Source organism: Leptonychotes weddellii, chromosome X (assembly GCF_054177405.1).
Source record: "Leptonychotes weddellii isolate Sample4059 chromosome X, ASM5417740v2, whole genome shotgun sequence".
Lineage (NCBI taxonomy): Eukaryota > Metazoa > Chordata > Mammalia > Carnivora > Phocidae > Leptonychotes > Leptonychotes weddellii.
The window spans coordinates 35,577,867-35,600,171 of NC_138385.1; the positions used below are offsets into that span (position 1 = coordinate 35,577,867).

A 22,305-nucleotide genomic window follows, 5' to 3' on the forward strand; every position below is an offset into this window, starting at 1 on the left:
AACTTTCACTACTTGCAGATGACATGATACTATATAAAGAAGACCCAAAAGACTCCAACAAAAAACTGCTAGAACTGATAAACGAACTCAGTAAATTCACAGATACAAAATCATTGTACAGAAATCTGTTGCATCTCTATATACCAATAATGAAGCAGCAGAAAGAGAAATTAAGAAAACAATCCCATTTACAATTGCACCCAAAATAATAAGATACTTAGAAATAAACCTAACCAAAGAGGGGAAAGATCTGTACTCCGAAAACTATAAAATATTGATGAAAGAAATTGAAGACGACACAAAGAAATGGAAAGACATTCCATGCTCATGGATTGGAAGAACAAAATTAAAATGTCTGTACTACCCAAAGCGATCTACACATTGAATGCAACCCCTATCAAAATCTCAACAGCATTTTTCACAGAACTAGAATAAACAATTCTAGAATTTATATGGAACCACAAAAACCCTGAATAGCCAAAGCAATCTTGAAAAAGAAAAGCAAAGCTGGAAGTATCACAATTCTGGACTTCAAGTTATATTACAAAGCTGTAGTCATCAAAACAGTATGGTACTGGCACAAAAGTAGGCACAGAGATTGATGGAACAGAATAGGAAACTCAGAAATAAACCCACAACTCTATAGTCAATTAACCCTCGACAAAGCAGGAAAGCCTATCTGATGAGAAAAAGACAGTCTCTTCAACAAATGGTGTTGAGAAACCTGGACAGTGACATGCAAAAGAATGAAAACTGGACCACTTTCTTAAACCATACACAAAAATAAACTCAAAATAAATTAAAGACCCAAATGTGACACCTGAAAGCATAAAAATCCTAGAAGAGAACATAGGCAGTAACTTCTTTGAGACACTGGCCATAACATTTTTTTCTAGATAGGTCTCCTGAGGCAAGGGAAACAAATGAAGAATAAATATTGGGACTACATCAGGGGCACCTGGGTGGCTCAGTCGGTTAAGCGACTGACTTCGGCTCAGGTCATGATCCCAGGGTCCTGGGATCGAGCCCCATATGGGGTTCCCTACTCCTTGGGGAGCCTGCTTCTCCCTCTCCCTCTGCCTGCCGCTCCCCCCTGCTTGTGCTCTCTTTCTCTCTGTTAAATAAATAAATAAAATCTTTAAAAAAATTAAAAAAAAAATAAGTATTGGGACTACATCAAATTAAAAAGCTTCTGTACAGCAAAGTTAACAATCAATTAAACTAAAAGGCAACCTACAGAATGGGAAAAGATATTTGCAAATGGCATATCCAATAAAGGGTTAATATCCAAAGTGTATAAAGAACTTATACAACTCACCACCCAAAAAACAAAAAAATCCAATTAAAAAATGGGCAGAAGACATGAACAGACATTTCTCCAAAGAAGACATCCAGATGACTAACAGACACATGAAAAGATGCTCATCATCACTTACCATCAGGGAAATGCAAATCAAAACTACAGTAAGATTATCACCTCACCCCCATCAGAATGGCTAAAATCAAGAATATAAGAAACAACAGGTGTTGATGAGGACATGAAGAAAAAGGAACCCTTTTGCACCAGTGGTAGGAATACAAACTGGTGCCATCTTTCTGGGAAACAGTATGAAGATTCCTCAAAAAGTTAAAAATAGTAGTACCCTATGATTCAGGAATCACAATACCGGATATTTACCCACAGAATACAAAACCACTAATTCGAAGGGATACATGCACCCCTATGTTTATAGCAGCATTACCTACAATAACCAAATCATGGAAGCAGCCCAAGTGTCCATGGATAGATGAATAAAAAATAGGTTGTACATATATGCAATGGACTATTACTCAGCCCTAAAAAGAATGAAATCTTGCCATTTGCAATGACATGGATAGAGCTAGAGAGTATTATGCTAAGTAAAATAAGTCAGAGAAAGACAAGTACCATATGACTTCACCATATGTGAAATTTGAGAAACAAAAGAGTAAAGGGGAAAAAAAAAGAGAGAAAGATAAAGCAAGAAACAGACTCTTAACTATAGAGAACAATCTGATGGTTACCAGAGGGAAGGTGGGTGGGGAGATGGGTTACATAGGTGATGGTGATTAAGGAGTGCACTTGTTGTGATGAGCATTGGGTGACGTATTAAAGTGTTGAATCACTATATTGTATACATGAAACTAATATAACACTGTATGTTAACCAACTGGAATTAAAGTAAAAACTTAAAAAAATAATTCTTAAGTTTATTTTTCTTCATTGTACTTATCCTTGTCTAACAGTTGTGTTCCTCTTCTGTTAAACACATTCACTGAATTCTCAATCATTATATTTTTTAGCTCTAGATATACAATTTGATGGTTTTTCAAATTGACTATGTGGCTTTTTAGGATTTCTCTGTTCCCTGCAGACATTTTAAAGCTTATTTTTTCTTTTTTGAACTACAGTAAACCACAGTCTGTGTCTCATAATTCTGATAACCAAAGTCTCTGATTTTGTTTTCATTGTCTATTTTTGCTTCTGGCTGTCACAATGCATTTTTCTTTGTGTGCCTACTTATCTCTATGTGCTACTATATTATTGAAAAATTATCTGTGAGACAGATTTCAGGCCTAGAAAGACAGAATCTTTCTGCAGAGAGTATTTTCACTTGCTGTTGACACATGCCTGGCAATAGTACCTATCCAAGACTACTTTAATCCAAGTTTAACTGAGGTTCCTTGGAGCACCCTTGTAATGGGTTATCCTGGATGCAAGTCCATGGAAAGGCTTGTTCCTTCTGGTTCACCATTATCCTGAAGGGGTAGTCACATAGTTTCAGCCTAAAGTGGCTAAGTGGCTTATTAGATCTACTCATTTGGGATGTGGGCTTCCACTTTTTGTCCCCTTTGCCCATGAGGTCATCAAAACCACAGCTCAGTTCCACAATACTTTCTTCTGGATTCAGCAAGTGCCCTTGGGCAAAAGTGGTTTTGAGTGCTGGACATTTCTATCTTGGTCCTTGTCTTCTAGATTTTAGCCTCATTATTTCTTAGCTCTTAATGAAAGTCATTTCTTGTTATATTTCATCTAGTTGGTTTTTTTTTTTTTTTTTTTAGTTGTCCTTATTTGGGATGGCTAGTCCAAATTACTCAGTCTGCCATTACCAGAAGCAGAGGTGTGCAATATCCTCCTTACTGCTCTCCTTATCCCCAGTCTCTCTCTTCCCTCCAGCTTCTCCTTCACGAAGTAACTGAAAGTTTCTTCCTTATTGTGTCATTTCCCCTGCACAAATCCTTCAAAACCTTACTGTTGAAGCTAAAACAGAAATCAAATTCCTTAGTTTGGACAATCAGATCTGAAACTCTTTTTTGCTTTACTTATTCACTGAGTAGTTATTTACTGTGTACTCACTAGGCCAGGTGCTCCCTATTCTTTTGATTCTTACCTTTTTTTTTTTTTTTACCTCTTATCTTACCTCCCAACTCACCATACAATCCAGCCAAACTGGAATACTCACTGTAATGTGGCAGAGCTGGGTCAGAATACAGATGAGCTAACTCCTAGGTCAGTGCCCTTTACTTTACACCATGATCCCATATGCAGGTTTAAGTGCATCCAGTCTGGGTATTTATGTATATTCTAATAAATTACCTAGACAAAAGCTCAACACATACAAATTATACTGGCTTTTATATATTTCTTATTGCCTTTTGGGCTTTCATGTGAGTCTGAAATGTAAGCTCTGAACGTGAATTAACTATTGCATTCAAGTTTTTAGCAATCACTATAGTCACAAGGACTCCTAGGGGGAAAAAAAAATTAGGCTTGCTTCCTTTGACAATGTGGCACTGATTGTGGAATTTGTTCCAGGGTGCTAGGAAAAAACGGGCTTGCAAACAAATCTACTCCCATCTGCTGGCGGTTGCCTGAAATACCAGTCAAAACCAACTTTTCACTGAAAAAACAGTTCTGGAACTAGGCCAACCCAGAAATAGGATTCTAGTTTTGGCCTTTGCCACTATGTAACCTTGAGCCAACCCCTCTTCCTTCTCTAGGCTTCAGTGTCCCCACGTGTACAATTCAGGTGCTTGGCAAAATTACCCAAATGGCCGTTCCATTTTTCCTAAGCAAGAATTGTCTCTACAAGGATGCCTGAGTGACCAGGGACAAGGGAGGAAGGATTAAGAGCAGGAGGGGTGGGCCTGACTGACCCACTCCTGTATGTGATGGTTAGTGATGTTCCCACCTTTTTTTTTTCCTAATCTTGCACCCATGTGGGAGGGAAGCGTTTGTGGCAATGGAAGGAAAAAGAGGGGGAAAAGGAGAGGGGAAACAAAGGTGCTAGGGTGCTCTGCTGGTTACAAGAAGGCAGGAAATTCTGAGATATGTTTTAAAAATGATTCTAAACTGGCAAAAAAACAAAAACAAAAACAAAAACTCCGCAAACGTGTGGGTGGTTGTTGAGGTGGGGTAAAGAGTTAAATCTTTAGCTGCGCCAAATAGCTACCCCCAGGAGTTCCACACAACCGAAACTTTGCAATATGCTGGCCACAAGCATTTCCAACTCATTTACCAAATACTGAAGGAAAGAGAAAGGGAACAATGTTTCTGCTGGAATGTTCTAGTTAACCAAGAGTGAACTTGAAATCTGTTTTGATTTCAACACTTTTAAATGGCATGCCTTAAGAGGTTCAAAGCTGGTGAATGCGACTGAATTCTATTTGTTGAATGCCCATCTGGCTTTTGTGCTCTGAAGAGGCCTCTTTCTAAACTTGTTTCAAATTGGACCTGAGACGGGAAGGACAGAGGGTAATGAATGGGGACATTTTCTCATTCTCGGATATCCTTCTATCCCACTGGACTATCTATGTTCGGGGTAGTGGAAAGAATAAATGCCCTCTAGTCAAAATGCCAGGCTTCTTTTCATGCCTTCTTTTCCCCTTCTTTGGTGTCAGCCAAGAACACTCCAACTCTGTATCCTCTAGTTTGTGTGTGTGTGTGTGTGGGGGGGTGCTCCAATTTCTGTCCTACTGAAAAGGGTCACTCCTGCTGTGGCCAGAGCCCCATCATAAAATGTATTTGCTGATCCTCCTCCACTCCACCCAGAGGTGAGGCACTTAGGTTTATTGGAGGCTCAAGCGTCTGGGAATGACCAGCAGTCTGGTACCTCCTGCTTCCCCTAAGAGTCTAGCTCATTCAGAATGCAGATTCAGTCAGGGCAGTCAAATCACGGCACTTCCTTCACCACAAAAAGCAGCCTCTTGGGCACAAGCTGTTCCAAGAGAAAAGCAAATTTTGCATTTTTGCGAGGGGTGGGGACGCGGAGGGGAGGTTACGTCAAGCAGCCGACCCTGGCCCAACCCTCCAGCAGTCAAGGTGCTGGAGCTGGCCCAGGAGGGACTGCTGATGCCTTTAAGAGCAAAGGACTGGGCAGCGCCCTAGTTGGGGAAGGTGGCAGAATTGTTCATCTTTGTGTATGGCTCCTGGCATCTGCACGATTGGCTAGGTCGGCGCTGCCATGGAGTGGGCGGAGCCAGCGGCGCTCCAGGCTCAATGCCCACCCAGTTGCCGCTGGGACTGGCTTCAGACCGAGCGTAATTCAAAGCGGCGGACCGGTCCCGTGGGCGCGGCGTGGAGTAGAGCTCCTGCGTGGCTGCTCCTCTCGCCGCGCGGGGCTCTGGACTCCTGGGCGACGCCCGCGCTTTCTGCTCCCCTTTGCCCTCTATGCTCAGCTCTTACAGGTGACTCTTTGCGGAAGAGCTAGTGCCCCCTCCGTCGCCTCCCTCCCCCCAGCTCCCCCTCGCCTTGCGCTTTTCACTCACCTCCCTCTCTCCTTTTCCTGATCCGCGGCCTTCTCTCTTGTTCTCCGTAGGTCTCAGCTATGCTATCCCGGGCTTGCTGGGAGCCGCTGTCTTCCGACTGTTCTTCAGGACCTGGCTCCTGGAGGACGACGTCCCCATCCCCCGCCTCCCACCTCCCACCTCGAAATTCCACTTTGACCTGTAATGAATCCTCCTCCAACGTTCCCAGCGTCGTCTTGGACCCTCTTTTATTGGTAAGCTTGTCGCTAGGCTACCGTGAGCTGGCAGGAGGGGCGAGTGGGCGGTCTCTTGGTAGGGGTTGGCTGGGGGATGCTTGGACCTGGGCTTCTGAGCCCCTGCTAATGCACGCAGCCTGTCAGCCCCTGAAGGGGTTGGTGGTGGTAATGAGGGTGGCCAGTCAAGATGGAGTCCTGTGTTTCAGCCCGTATGTTACAGTGGCACCTGAAAGCACCCAGTTTCAGTGTGTGCCCAAATAGCAGGGGGTTGGGGATACCATCACCCCAGGGTCCACCCATCCATCCCCAGGGACTAACGTCCCAGGCAGTTTGCAGTCATGGGCATTGGCCCTGTGTGTGTGTGGGGGGGGAGGGGGGAGGGTTGTGGGGTGTTAACTTCAAACAGAGCAAAGAGCAAATTTATTTAAGTAAAAGAATGAGATTATTTGGGAATAGCAGAGGAATTGCAATTTGTGACAAGCAAGCTATGGCAAACCGTAAGCAAGTCCGAAGAGACAAAGGGAAGGTCAGCTTTTATTAGGTTTTAGGAAGAAATTGGGGAGGGTTCTGGACAAAAGTTGACTGGAGAAGATGGGGGGGCGATCTGAGGATGGGCAAGGTTTCTCACTGACTGCAGGTGGTGATTAGTGGGTTGTCGCTGGGGCAGGGAGGGGTCTTCCTTTTCTTAAAGACACGTGAAAAGTGCCCTCTCTTGTCAATGTAATTATCTTCCTTCTTCCTGCTGGTTATGTAGGCTGCAGTGAGGTGTGTACTTGAGAGGTCCCCCTCTGGGGCTTCCTGACTCCATTTTAAATGATGTTTTCTTTATTTATTTTCACATTTACCCCCTTTGATCAAGATCTTTCCTCGATAGTATTGCTGATCAAGAGTCAGAATTTTCAAATTTAGTGGTTTGTCTCTCGGTACCAGGAAAGATCTTTCCTGGTTGTCATTGGCCCACATTGGAGAGAATGTGCATAATGATTGGAAATCGAGGCCACATTTGAGGAGTAAGGAAGGGTAGAAGGGAGAACTATCAGTCACTTCCCATCTAAAGTCTATGTCTTATCAAGGTCATGAACATTGGAGATCATCTCAAAGGGCAGAGCTAGCATCACCCTATTTGATGCATTACTTCTGCAGAGATTTGATAGGCAACAGGTAAAGTTTAAAAATAATTATGCGGGGCGCCTGGGTGGCTCAGTTGGTTAAGCGACTGCCTTCGGCTCAGGTCATGATCCCGGAGTCCCGGGATCAAGTCCCGCATCAGGCTCCCTGCTCGGCAGGGAGTCTGCTTCTCCCTCTGACCCTCCTCCCTCTCATGCTCTGTCTCTCATTCTCTCTCTCGCAAATAAATAAAATCTTAAAAAAAAAAATTTAAAAATAATTATGCAAGCAGAATTAAAAGTAATATGACAAATGCAGTTTATAGGATGGTTCCAAACCAAGGCCCCAAACCCAGTTAAATAGATCAAAAGACAAGGGGTCATTAGGTGAGATCTGTTGTAATCAATGCACATGTTCCCTGATCTTGTGTAATTGAATTTCTACTTTTCCAGAGGTATTTATCAATGTGCAACAGGTGGTATTTGCTATTGCACAGACACCTTGTTCAGCAAGTAGATAATCAAGGGCTATATAATTGTCCCAAACTACATTAGTCAATGAGTCAAGTGATAGTTGGTGGGATGCTATTGCTTTGGAATTGGCTGTGGAATTGGCCAGCTCTCCTAATGTTAGGGGAAGATATCTGATCATGTGTTTTTTGGCATTTACTACAATCCAAGGAAGTAAATCTCACCCTGTGGAAGCAAACCAGGGGTCATGTATGCCTCCTAGAAATTCCCATTTAAGATGGCTCTGGAGGCCTAATGAGACAGACCAATGGGAAGTCTCTTGATTTGTTATGGATGTTAACAGGAACAATATCAAATGCCCCAGTAACATTGACTTCCAAGTTGCCAGCTGTCTAAGCATTTGTATGCCCATAGGAAATGCTGTCCATTGCCAACAAAACCAGGTGGAACATAGAAGACTCTAGCTAAGGTCTGGTTATTGATAGATTCCTTAAGTGGAAATTTCCTGACTGAGCCTTTGAAGCCATGGGTCGGAGGAGTTGGGATGGCATTCTGTGAGAATCCCATCTTTTCCTAAAGGGATCTTTTCTAAAAACCTTGCAAAGAGGGATAAACTTATTTGTATTTCCCTTGGGTGAAGGGAGACAGATCACAGTTCTATAAGGAAAAGAACCTGGGGGAGACAGATCACAGTTCGAGAAGGAAAAGAACCCGGGGGAGTGAACCTGGCAAAGATGGAGGGATGTAACTGAGGTAGTATGATTATGACTAGGGATAGTCATACTGTATTTCAGTGTGCGAACACCTGGTCACAATAGGCCCACCCGCTAATTAACAACTCTAGGCTTTTGGGTGTAATCAACAGCGGCATTTGGGCCTAGAAAGAAATTAGTTGTAGATAATACCATGGGATCTCTGACATCGTGAACAGATTGAAACTTCTTGTGATAGATCCAACAGTCAGAGAGGTTTCCCCCTTTTGCAAAGGATTGGAAATGTAGATAAGGGCATTGTCTTTTCCAGAAAGAGAGGGCAAAGAAAGAGCACAAGCAAGGGAAAGAAGGTATATACATGCCTGGCCTGGTCCTGTCATCTTGAGAAAGCTATTTCCTTCAGCTGCCATCTGCTTCAATTCCTGGAAATCTTTATTTTTGGGTCACCAGTTGGTGTGCAGGTCCAGTCAGTGTTTGGTGCTTTCTTTCTTTATGTTTTTATTTTATTGGTTTTTTTTTTAAGTTTTATTTATTTTTTTAAAGATTTTATTTATTTATTTGACACAGAGAGAGAGACAGCGAGAGAGGGAACACAAGCAGGGTGAGTGGGAGAGGGAGAAGCAGGCTCCCCACTGAGCAGGGGGCCTGATGCAGGGCTCGATCCCAGGACTCCAGGATCGTGACCTGAGCCGAAGGCAGATGCCTAATGACTGAGCCACCCAGGCGCCCCTTTTTTTAAGTTTTTTTAAAAAGATTTTATTTATTTATTTGAGAGAGAGAGAGTGAGAGAGAGATTGTACGAGTGGGGGGGGGGAAGGGCAGAGGCAGAGCAGGGAGCCTGATGCTGGGCCGAGGGCCTAGATCCCAGGACCCTGAGATGGTGACCTGAGCCAAAGGCAAATGCTTAGCCGACTGAGCCACGCAGGCGCCCTTGGTGCTTTTTTTAGAAGTGACACAGGAATCCAAAAGTCTGTTCCTTGGAATTCGGCAGCCCAGGGTTTGGTTAGCAGCACCTGATAAGGGTTGAAGAGAGTCTTTCTGGTCCTTGTGAGTGGCTATAGCTCGCCTTGTGCTGAAGTAGCCCAAGGCAAAGATGCTGCTTCAGTTACTTCAGAGGGAGTTGGAATTATCCAGCACCATATTTGCCATTTTCACCTTCCAAATAAGAACTGCCAGTGAACCATGACAAATTAGCATCAACCAAAGGAGTTTCCTGTAAGTCATCACGGAGTCAGGAGGTGCTCTGTCAGAATCAAACAGTACTGTCTAGAGTATTGTCCTAGAGGAGGGAAGAGTAGTGGAGTTAAGGTTATTACAGTGAGGAAAATTATGTGAGGAGCTGTGAGCAAGAGGATTTCATAGGCAGTGAGATGACTGGCTGAAAGGTGTTGAGTATGCTAAGAATTTAGGTAGGGCTGGAGGCTAATAGAGCATGAGGGTTGGGAACAACAAGGTGACGAGGCATAACAATACTGTTTATTGTTCTGAGATCCTGGACAGACCCCCATCCACAGTCATTAGAATTTAGGAAGGCTTCTATTTCGTGGGGCACAAAGATGGTTAGAGGGGACCCCATGACTATTCCTTCAGTGGCCTTAACTAAAAGGGCTGTGGCAGGAATGGCTCTGAGGCAAGGGAGGTAACCTCATGCCACAGGGTCTAGCTGTTGGCTATATTACCCTATGGCTTGGTGGTGGTCCCCATGTTTTTGGTTGAATACCCCCAAGGTCATAGCCTTCCCTTTCATATATAAAAGGGAAAAAAGGAAGTTGGTAATTGGGATGTCCAAGGGCAGGGAGATTTATTAAGCTTTCTTTTAAGGTATTAAAAACTAGGACATCCTGAGCTTCCCAATTAATGGGTCAGGTTTGGTGTTCTTTAGTAATGTATGTAAAGGCTGAGCCATGAGAGAAAAGTTCAAAATCCATTTCTGACGCTAGGCAGCCAGCCCACCTGAGAGAACCTTGTAATTGCCACTTAGTTTTGGGGAAGTTCAGGATTCTATGACGCCTACTTAGATCTACGAGTAGCCCTTGTTCCGAGATTAGGTGCCCTAAATAATGAATTTGAATTTGAACAAACTGCAGTTTTTCCTTGGAGACCTTGTGTCCCTTTAAGGCTAAAAGTCAGACGGATGCTGTCCTCCTGTGAAAAGGGGACAAATGATTAGTATCCTTACAACTAACTCTAGTGTCATCAGAGATGGAACAAATAAATGACATTAAAGGTTCAGAAAGGGAGACAAACCATGAGAGACTCTGGACTCCAGGAAACAATCTGAGGGTTACAGAAGGGAGGGGAGTGAGGGGATGGGGTAACAGGGTGATGGGTATTAAGGAGGGCACGCGTTGGGATGAGCACTGGGCGTTATACGCAACTAATGAATCATTGAGCACTACAACAGAAACTTATGATGTACTATATGTTGGCTAACTGAACATAATAATTTTTAAAAATTTCATTTGCTTCACCTAGTTGGCTATTTTTGTCGTTGTTGTCAAATTATAGAATTTATTTCTCCCTTTTGAGAGCAAGAAATTCTAGCACGGTATTTCTCCAAGAAATCCTGGCCCAATAAGTGAATAGAGGCAGAGAAACTAAGGAAAAAGGGGTGAGTATCTCTTAGAGGGCCTAAACAAAAGGAGATAAGTTTAGAGACAGGAACTTGTTGAGGTTTATTTGACACCCCCCTCCCATTTGAATCATGTTAGTACTAGAGGCAGGGGCTATTTGGTAGCAGTGGAGTTGAGCACCAAGGGCGTAGGTCCAGTGTCCATAAGGACAGAGAGAGATTCATTCCTTATCTGGAGAGTTGTTTCTCTAAGCCGGTTAAGAGCAGGATTGGGAAAAGCCCCTGCAATTCCTTGGAGTTCCGTCATTGGGAGTTAGGAGGAGGGCACTTGGAAAAGTTGGTTAAAGCATGGAAGGCACTTGGAGTGCTTAAGCTTAATAACAGTCTTCTTTCCAATGCTCTGGCTTTTTGCAATAATGACAAAGATCAGGAGCATTTTGGTTTTGTTTAGGGGCCTCCATTTGTTTTGTAGGAGTTGTAAATTACCAGCCTATTCTTAGGGCTTAGCCAAAACCTGTTGACTGGAATAAGATTCGGGCTTGTACCCAGAAGCCCAGTGAGCCCAAGCATAATTATTATAGCCGGTTCCAAATTGTTTTCAGAGAAAATTCTGGTCTTTTAAATGTCAAATCCACAGGAGCAGCTTTTAATTCTCTGGTTGTGAATGGGCTGAACTGGGGTCTTTCCTTCCTAGTTAAAAAGGAACAAGATGGAATAGGAAACTATGTCCACTCCAGGTTCAATTAATTTAGCAAATCAGCTCACCCGCACCCTAGATGATTCAGCTAAAAGGAAGACCACTAAAGTCTCTAATTTACAACTCCAACAAATGTTGTTTCAGGTGTACAATATAGTGATTCAGCACTTCCATGTTTCACCCTGTGCTCATCACAACAAGTGCACTCCTTACCATACAGTCTATTTAATTTTAGGTTCACAGTTTTTGTTTTTTAACACAGAGCATGTGCACGCACGTGTGTGTGCATGTGGGGGGAAGGGGCAGAGGGAGAGGGAGAGAGAGACTTAATCTTAAGCAGGCGGGGCTCAATCTCAGGACCCTGAGATCATGACCTGAGCCAGAATCAAGAGTTGGATGCTTAACCCACTGAGCTAGCGCCCCTGGTTCACAGTGTTCTAATTTGGTTCTGAGAAAAACAAGAAAGGAAGGAAGGAAGAAAGGAAGCAGGGGGTACCTCACCCTCTTAATACTACAAAAAAAGCTTGCCTCTCACGGACCCTTCTGATTCATGCTATTTCAGAGTACAACCCTCCTGTGTCCTGCATGGTATGCAATGCCCTCCTCTTTGAGACAGTGAACGTATGTGACTGTTGCTCTTTTCTGTCTCAAGTTGGGTGATGTGTGTTTAGCCATCCTCATAACTCTAGGGTGGGACTCCCGCCCTCGTTAAAGGGGTGAAGAGGAGGTGATTAAAACCATTGTCATCACACACATGATGATCCAACCACAATCAAGGGGGAGCTGGTCAGTTTTACTAGCTGCTCCTTGACTGACTGTGCCGTGATACAGTGAAGGCTGCCTGGGACAGGACCACCAATCGCTGGTGGGCTTGTGCTCTGGCCTGCGTGGCACTGTTATTTTTGTTGAGTGTTGCCATCTCTTCCTTCCCTAAAACACTCTCCCCTTAAGATAAGAATTATAGTTAAGTGACCAGATCTTAGTATTAAGTGTCTTTGAGTTTGGGCTGTGTGTACCAGAAGGTCTCTGAGGCTCCCACCTGTAAAGGTGGCAACATCACAGCATCCTGAATGGTCAGCACTTGAGTCCTTCATCCCAGTGGTTGGATTAATGACTTGTTAGGCAGTGACCACTGCTTCTAACCTGGTGACCACTGTGGTTACTTGGGGCAGCCAGCCATGTGGTCATTGTGATTGTGTACCTCTGGGATGGCCCTTTATTAGGTTTGCAGATAGGAAGGGGACTCCTAACCACAGGGAGAACTAATTAAGCATGGTACCCCTTGTTGCTTTAATAGTCGTTGTTCTGGACAGGGTAGTGAGCTTGCATATCTCCTGTGCTGTCGCTTCCCTTGCTGCTGCCTGCATTCTCTCCTGACACCCAAGGCTATTGAAGTGCACATCCATGGTGGCTTGTGGCCCAGGAATGGATGAGAAAGGGGAGGGGGAAAGCATTTACTATTAAACTGTTCTCCCAATGTAAAACCCCTATCCAGTGCCGATAAAGCAACCATTGCTGTAGAGGAAGCCCCTAACCCTAATGATTCTGATTCTGGATGAAGAAATGTATAAATATGAGCAGAGTAGAGAGGAACCCCCTGGAACAGAGTATATCCAGTGACAAACAAGTAAAAAGAACGAAAGAATGAAAAAAAAAAAAAGAGTGCAACAAACCTGAGTACAGGCGAGTGTGATATTGTGATTTGTAAGGAATAGGTATTTGGTCATTCAGATGACCAAAATATTTCTCATATGTATTTGGTCTTTGTCGTGGTTTCTGTCTCACAGCACCTAAAACATTTGGAATTTCTTGTGGTAAGAGCTTTAAGGTTATCTTTTGTTATGTTAATGAGGTGACTTTTGGAAAGCCCTTAGGTACCTTAAGGATGGGGGCTACTTGCCTCAAGGACCAACCATGTGGTTAGAGGGCTGTTCTCACCCCAGAGCTCCAAGGAGGAAAGAGGGGCTGACTGGAGGTTGAATCGATAGCCAATGGCCAACAATTTAATCAAGTATGCCTATATAATGAAGCCTCTGTGAAGACAAAAAGGATAGGGTTTGGAGAACTTCTGAGTTGGTGAACATGTGATTTTGGGAGAATGGCATGCCTAGAGAGATCATGGAAGCTCCTCACCCCTTCCCACATACCTTGCCCTATGCATCCCTTCCATCTGGCTATTCCTGAGTCATATCCTTTTATAGTAAATTGGTTATCTAGTGAGTAAATGGGTTTCTTTGAGCTGTTCTAGCAAATAATCGAACCCCAGGAGGGGGTCATGGGAACCTTTGGTCTGTAGCTTGTTGGTCAGAAGCACAGGTAACAACCTGGGTGTAACAGGTAACAACGGGTATCTGAAGTGGTGGGGAGCAGTCTTGTAGACTGAACCTTAACCTGTGGGATCTGATGCTATCTCTAGATAGTGTCAGAATTGAGTTGGACTGGACACATTAGTGCTGGTATCTGAAAATTGCTTGATAGTGCATGGGGAAGCCCCCCCACCCCCGCACCAAACTCCACATGTTGAAATTAGGTCCAAGAACCCAAAAGAGGGAGGAAACAAATTAAATTGAAACAAAGGTCCACAGTTTAATCCAATTGGAAATCCAAAATTTACTGAAAGAATTTGTACAATGCAATGATAAAAGCCTCCTCCAAAAAACAAGACTGTGGAGTCTGTCCAAATCTAAATCAGTGGACACTCTTGTTAGTATCTTGAGAGATTCCTTCATTATAGAGGCTTTAGTAACCTCCTCTCATGTTCCATGGAGTCTTTGGACCACCCACGATGTTGGGTTGGACAACAGATAAATTGGCTGTGGGCTTCTCATGCGAGAAACTGCCTGTCTTGGCCTTGCACTATATGCCATTAGAATGGCAATTGCTGGCCACATACTGAGCTATCCTCAAAGTAGAGTCTATCACAGACCCTGAGCCTGTGACCCTCTGTACACTGTTGCCCAGTATGCCTTGGGTCATGGAACCAGCACCCCACAACCTCAGCATGGCTAGTGAGGCCTCCTCAATACAGGATGGAGCCAAATCTGAGCCCTCTAGCAAATCTCTCTTGTAGGAGGGCATGGCCTTATCTTTCCTTGCTCCCTTACCAGATGCCATGATGGTGCAAGAACCCCCACTCCCCCCAGCAACCTCTTGGCTACCTGAGGAGCCCCTTGCAATCAACTGATTTAACAACACCGGGAGTTTGTACACTGCAGATGGTATTGTCACCATCATAGCTATTACTGCTTACCGTCCCTTAACCTGGATGTCCATGATAAAAGACAGGACAAAAGTGTCAGCACAATTGGCCAAAGTTCAGGTAGTTATCTTAACACTGGATGCTCTGGCCATCAAATGGCCCCAGATGCACATTTTTATAAACTCTTGGGCCATTGTCTAAGAGTTACCCCTTTTGGGGTACAGAACTCTGGGAATCACTTGTCTCACGGATACCCAAAATATAAATCAAGACATTATTGACTGAATTGGGTCCCCCACAAGTTCATATGTTGAAGCCCTAACCTTCAATGTGAATGTATTTGGAGCTATGGCCTTTAGGGAGGTAATTAACATTTAATGAGATCATAAGCGTGGGGCCCTAATCTAATAGGATTGGGTCCTTATAAGATAAGGAAGAGGCTCCAGAGAGCTCTCTATCTCTCCCCCTCCACACTCATACAAAGGAAAGGCCATACTAGGACATAGAAGACAGCCATCTAAAAAGGACAGAGGTCTCATCCGAAACCAACCCTGCTACCTCCTTGATATTGGACTTCTAGTCTATAGAACTAAATTTCTGTTGTTTAAGCCACCCAATCTGTGGTATTTAGTTATGACAGACCTAGCAGACTAATTCAGAGGATAACAGATGTCTCTACATATACAGTCGATTATTGTTATTTGTGGTAGTTATGTCCTGTAAAGGTCACCATGAACACAGAATTAGTGAATAGGAAACCGTTGCTCCTAGGGGGAAATAGAGGGTTAGGTTCCTGTAAGCCTCTAGTCATAACAACATATTCATCCACCAATCAGTACGTAAACTTGTTTTATGTGTGTTTCTGTTTAAAGACATCTTATTTTGTATATATTGTTGATTCATTTAAATTGATATTTAACATATTGTTAATGATTTACATTGAACTCATCGATAACAGCACTCTAATTCATGCCTAAAATGTGTATTTTCTCCACAAAGCACATCACAGCCTTCTTGTGTTTAGGAAAACTCGACAGTTTGTCAGCACTACACTTGGGGGCCAATTTAAACAGTGAAACCACTAACAAAAAGCACACAAATGTGAACAACATGGCACTAAATATACTGTTGAAAGGTCACTTGTTTACCGTACGTACAAGAGGTGAAGTAAGAAGCTGGAGTGCTGCTTTGTCTAAACCTAGGTGAGAACTTGTGGGTCAGATGACTCAACTTTTTTGCCACTCTGCACATGTTTGCAAATAACCACAAAAGTGCTGAGTGTTGATTTTGCAGTTACAAATAAGTTTTAGCAGGTAGACGAATTCGCAAAATAATGAGGATCAACTGTATTAAGGTCACAGTGTAAGGTCTTCAACAGGAAGCTCCTTATGCCCTTTGGAGTCCCAGATCTTATTGTTATGACCAAAGCACTCATTTTGGTTCTCAGAATACACACTGCTGGGCTCTTGAAAAAGGCAGTAAGTGGAACTTACAACTCTTCTATTGGCCTCAAGCTTCTTGTTTAATTGACAGGTGTAATTGGCTCCTCAAAGAACTCCTACTTAAGTTACAGAAGTGGTAAATAGACCTCCTCTACAGACATTGTTATAAGCATTGTTTAGCCTAAATTCATGTCCCCTAAGGACTCACTACACCAGTGTCACACAGTAGCCTTTATTAGCCATGAAGGAGGGCACCTTTAAAGTTCATGTTTTTCGATGACTGCCTCACCATGTGGCCCTCTCTCTTTTGGGCAAGTGACTATTCCATTTCCTAGGGAGGCACCACTACTCCCTAAAAGTCTTAGTTAACACCAAGGTTTAACCTGATGTGACGGCATCAAGGACTCAATTATGGTACAGGGACTAAAATTCATGTTCTATGTTGTCTTGACATCTGGTAAAATTAGAAAGACCTCAAATGGTCTAACCAAAGTTCTCCTCTCTATGCTGTGCATGTGGATAAGGTCTCTTAGCTAAACAACCCTCCTTAGTAAACAGACCAGGTGTGGTTCTGGCTTATCCGTAGCTAGAGGGTTTCAGTTCCCTGCCAGCTGTGGAAGTATTCCAAAAGCCAATAGCATCCTCCCCTGGAAACCAGAGGTACTCTGTCCTAGACACTACAAAGCCTGCCTCCTAAAGACCCTGGTTGTTCACTCTGTTTCTTGAGTGCAACTCGAGTGCAGCATTCTCTGGTGTGTTGTGTCCTCCTTTCTCAGACTGTGAGTGTATGTGACTGATACATTGCTGTCCTTGCATTTATCCAGTGTCAGGTGTTGTGTGTTTGGCCATCCTCACCACCATAAGAAAGAATCCTTTCCCCCTTAATGGGGTGAATAAGAGGTGATCAAAACGGGGGTACAGAGCAATGGGCAAAACACAAAACATAGACATGAGAGATACCTGTTTGAGGACAGATTTTAGCCCACTTTCAGGTGTGTGTGTGTGTGTATGTGTGTGTGGTTCAGGTGTGTGTGTGTGTGTGTGTGTGTTGAGAGCCTGTGGGACCCTATTCAATGTTACCAGTGGAAATTATTAGCCCCTGACAGTGCAATCTATGGAGGTATATTCATGTGGCCTGAGATTGGTATACTTTTGTACTTACTCTTGTGAAACTTTTGAAGATACAGGTTTTTTTCTGTGTTTTATTTAAGTTTAGGTCTGTAAATACCCGAAGAGTTGTTAAACAGTCAGTTATTTGCCTGCAGATCACGCAGAAATATGTATTTGTTGTGGCCACAAGATGCTAAGCACTGGCACATGGGTAATGTATGATTGGAAACAGGTGGGAATACATTGCTTTAATTCAGGAATAATTCCTGTACATACTTTGGAGTATTGCAAAATGAAATTCTGTGATTGAAGATAATCTGGGATAAGTTTTCAAATGGCAAACCAGAAAAGAACATGTACCCAGGGGGAAGAAAAGGGAGTTGGGCAAGGTTCCAGGCAGCAGCTCTGCATTGTCCACAACCTCATATACAAGAGTGTGCTAGTGAAACACCCCCCCACACACACACACACAGATTTGTAGGCACTGATGTTCCTTGGCCAACATGTGAAAGATCCCAAGTGTCCTAGAGATGCTCAGGGCCTGTTCTTATTCAAAAGCCCCTTTTGTGTGTGGGGGGGTGCGGAATGGCCTCATTGAAGGTCTCAGGTGCCTTGGGTGAATATCTCAGAGCCCTTTCGAAAGGCCAGCTAAATTAGGTTCTTGGGCCCAATCCAAACATCTGGGGTGGTTCCCCTCTGCTACCCCGCCATGCTAACAAGCAATTCTTAGACACCAGCAGCTCAATTCTGACACTATCTACCAACTGCATCAGATTGCACAGGTGAAGTGTTCAGTCCCACAAGACTGCCCTCCCCCCACACCAGATGCCAGTCGCAAGTCCAGGTTGTTACCTGTGCTTCTGACTGATTGCCTATAAAGGAAACATTACCACAGCCCTCTCCTAGGGTTTGATTTATTTGCTAGAGAGGTTCACAGAACTCAGAGAAACATTTTACTTACTAGATATAAAAGGAAATAACTCAGGAACAGCCAAATGGAAGAGATGCCTAGGATAAGGTATGGGGAAAGGGTGCAAAGTTTCCATGCCCTCTCCAGACCCACCACTCTCCCTAAATCTCCACGTGTCCACCAACCCAGAAACTCTCAAACCCTGTCCTTTTGGGTTTTTATGGAGGCTTCATTGTATAGCTGTGATTGATTAAACCACTGGCCAATGACTTATGATTCAACCACCAGCCCCTCTCCCCTCCCAGGAGGTCAGGGGAGTGGGACTGGAAGTTTCAGTCCTCTAATCACGTGGTTGATTCTCTTGGCAAACAGCCCGTCTTTAGGTGCTTCCAAAAGTTACCTCATTCACATAACAAGAGACACTTCTGCCACTCTCAACACTTAGGAAATTCCAAGGGTTTGGGGAGCTTTGAACCAGGAACTGAGGAGGAAGACCAGATACATGTGAGAAATATATTTTGGTCATCTGAATGACCAAATGTATATTTCTTATAAATCACAATATCGCACCAGTTCTCTGTGGGCTACAGCTAGGTACTTATTCATACTCACCCAAGACATCTCCAGGTAGAATGCACATGATTAGTGAGAGGTGCCAGATCCCAGAATGAATGTCTTTGAGAAGACAGCCCTGAAGCCCAAGAATCTGAAATGGCTTTGTTGGGTGAGGATCAAAAGGTTCTTTATGTCATATGCCGTATGCCCTGACAACAGGTGTACAAGAGCAAGATTGACATGAATTTAATAACAAAATGCCCAGTCCCGGCCCAGGGAAATGTGACTTTGAGTTGGAGAACGTAAACTGGTTACCACAGCTCAAGAGGACGCCAAGGGTGGAAGATTACTTCTCCTGGGTCAATCAACCAACCTGGAGAGCTGTGTCCATGCTGATTGCGAGGTGGGGCTCTTTAGGAAGTTGAAGTAAGACATTTTTCTGAGGGCTGCCACCTGCCGGCTTCCTCCACTCCCCAATTCCCAGAATGCTTGCTGCTCCCCTGTCATCCTGCCTGGTAACATGGACCCAGGCTTTGTGCCCCGCCATCTGGACAAAAGCTGAGGAGGAAGAAGGAGAAGTCTGCCTCATTGCTGTGCTTCTGGCTAACTCCCTGTGGGAAGAGAGGTGGGTGGGAGAGAGGGTGTGTACACATGTGACTCTATATGCTTGCATGTATACAGGGGAAGGGAAGGCCCTGGAAAATTTACAGCTGGGGTGACCTCTGCTGTTTGTTGCCTGAAAAACAATGTGGCATTTACTGATAGCCAGTGACTTCTCTGTTTCAGCAAAAACTACAAATGAAATTGGTTCAGAAGGTTTGGGACAGGATGCTGACAGGATATGATGTTCATCTGAGTCCAAATTTTGAAGGTAAGCCACTTCTAGCTACTTGAGATCTATGTATTAAGTTGAATAGAGCTGGGACACAGCAAACCAGTCCTACCAGGTAAGCTGACCAGTGGCGTACCTCCAGGCTCTACACTTGTCTCTCCAGATCCCACCTTCCTGACCTGCAGCGGAGCACCGCTGGGATGCCAATTCTCAGGCCTTTTGCTCTGACCCTGGAGTTTCTCCCACTTCTCTGGCTTCAATGTGCAAGAGGCCTTCTGCCCTCTCTACACTCTCTTATGAGGGTACCACAGCTGAGGCGCATTCCCTAGTGTGACTGGAGGAGCACTACCCACAGAAATAGGTGTGCGGACCATAGGGTCCTATGCTTCTCAAGCTAGAATTTTCTGTACTGTCATGCTCTAGGGGGAGGGCACTTGAACACACATTCTTTGCACCCTGGGCACTCACCGTACTCAGTTTGTTAAAAACCGAGCACATGATCTTTATCCAGTCTGCTTTGCCTGCCCAGGCCCCAGGTGCTTGTCCCTCATCCCTAAGCCTTCAACTCTCACCAAGTTTTATTGGCTCTACCTCCAGACAACATCTTATTTCTCCATTGATCATGGGCCCCCAAGATCAGGCCTTGGGAATCTTGCTGAATTACTGTAGCGACTTCCCAATCTCTGGTCTCCCTAATGCCAGTGTCAGTCCCTCCTGTCTATTCAGCACACCACAATCAGCATGATCTTTATAAATCTAGCCTGATTACTGCAGGAAGTTTTGATGGCTTTATTTAACTTTCACATAAAATCCAAACTCTTTGGCCTAGCATTCAGATCTTGAGAGCATAGATGAGAAATCACAAGGAAACTGAAGCACAAACTCCCGGGAAGCCCACAAGTCAGTTTCCTCCTATATTCCCTCCTAGCCTTCCCCTTGGAAAGGGCAACTAGCCTGGACCACACAGCTTTAAGGGACAGTAAAACATATTCTGTGTCCACAGAACAGGAGTGATGTTCTCTGGCCCAGGGGATACCCAGGAAACCTAAACCAATGGCCGACAAAAGAAAGGGTACATTCAATAGAGGTTCTATAGGAGGTTGAACTAGATACCAATTCTAAAGAATTAATGAATGCTAAGGGTTCACATTTATGCAAACAGATAGAGTTCTTTTGAATACTCATTGCCTCAACCCTAAAGAACACACAGCTGTGAGGATTTGGTACCTGAAGGTAGACAGCTAGGGCCACTATGTTTGGCATGGGAGCCACCTTGAAAGCCAAGATCATTGCGATAGGCCCTGAACTTTGGAGGTGGGTCACTTGATTGATTTCTCTCGGCTCCATTGCCCCCTGCGGAGTGTGAGGGGATAAGCCATAGTGCACAGGTTCCAAGGTGAGTGTGCATCTGGGGACTGGGAAGCTGGAGTGGAGAGGGCAGAAGGCAGGCTCTTTCAATAATTTTACCCTATAAAGACAGCAGTGCCTCGTTTAGGTGGATTCCCTAGGGAAGAGGTCAAAACTCTTGAGTAAGAGAGGCTGGGTATATGGGACTTCAGGTGTTAGACCACAGCCACCTCCCCCCCCTTGCAGAATACCAACGTTTGGATCAATTGGGCCAAACACTGCTGGGTGTCAAGGGGGTAGCTACCTCATTTCTTTCCTTGTTCTCTTGCATCTTTTTTTTTTTTTTAAAGATTTTATTTATTTATCTGAGAGAGAGAATGGGAGACAGAGAGCATGAGAGGGAAGAGGGTCAGAGGGATAAGCAGACCCCCTTGCTGAGCAGGGAGCCCGATGTGGGACTCGATCCCGGGACTCCAGGATCATGACCTGAGCCGAAGGCAGTCGCCTAACCAACTGAGCCACCCAGGCGCCCTTTGTTCTCTTGCATCTTAGCAAAAGCTAACCAGTGAACATTTAGGTACCATGCACATTCTTCCTCTGTTTTTTTTTTTTTAAGATTTTATTTATTTGAGAAAGAGAGCACACAAGTGGGGGGAGGGGCGGGGGAGAGGGAGAAGCAGACTCCCCACTGAACAGGGAGATGTGGGGCTCGATCCCAGGACCCTGAAATCATGACCCGAGCCGAAGGCAGATGCTTAACCACCTGAGCCACCCAGGCGCCCCTCTTCCTCTGTTTTAAGGCAAGGTAGCTGTATCTCAGCAGGCATCCAGGGCCAAGGTGAGGGAGGGAGACAAGGGCCAACCTCTGGGGATTGCCAGGTGTGGATAGTCTGCATTATCTCTGAGACACCGCACCACCATCTTTCGAACAGACTCTGATCTGTTTACAACCCGATGCCTAAGTGGCATTAGGGGTTGGGGGTGGGTGGTGGGTTGCATTAAGCTTTCTCGGCATGCTGACCTGGGGCATGGGAGAAAAGCTGGGTCCTTCGATCGATTTGGTCAAACAGTAAATGAAGGGGAATGTGCAAGAACAACGCAGGACCTTCTTTAGACAGAAGGGGGCACTGCAGGCTCCAGGTCTAGGGTTGTACGTGTATGTGGGGAGTGGGGTGGCCAGTAGATGGGGCAGCTGCAGTCTGAATGGAGTGGGCGGCAGGGATGGAGGAAGCAGAGAACAAAGCATAATACTGTGGCACAAGGTGTTCCTCCTAAGGAAACAGCCTCCCCAACCTGGTCAGCAACATTAGCGTGCTCTAGGGAGAGAGCTCAGCCCAGGGGAGCAGGAG

General features: G+C 44.6%; 1 protein-coding gene across 1 annotated transcript; it reads left to right on the top strand.

The window, feature by feature from the left end:
• The first annotated feature begins 5,044 nt into the window (after nt 1-5,044).
• LOC145717928 (uncharacterized) lies at nt 5,045-19,671 on the top strand. Its single transcript, XM_081809315.1, has 3 exons — nt 5,045-5,706; nt 5,838-6,020; nt 19,564-19,671. Exons 1-3 carry the CDS (start codon nt 5,167-5,169, stop codon nt 19,669-19,671), a joined length of 831 nt encoding a protein of 276 aa, XP_081665441.1. The 5' UTR covers nt 5,045-5,166.
• The last annotated feature ends 2,634 nt before the right edge of the window (nt 19,672-22,305 follow it).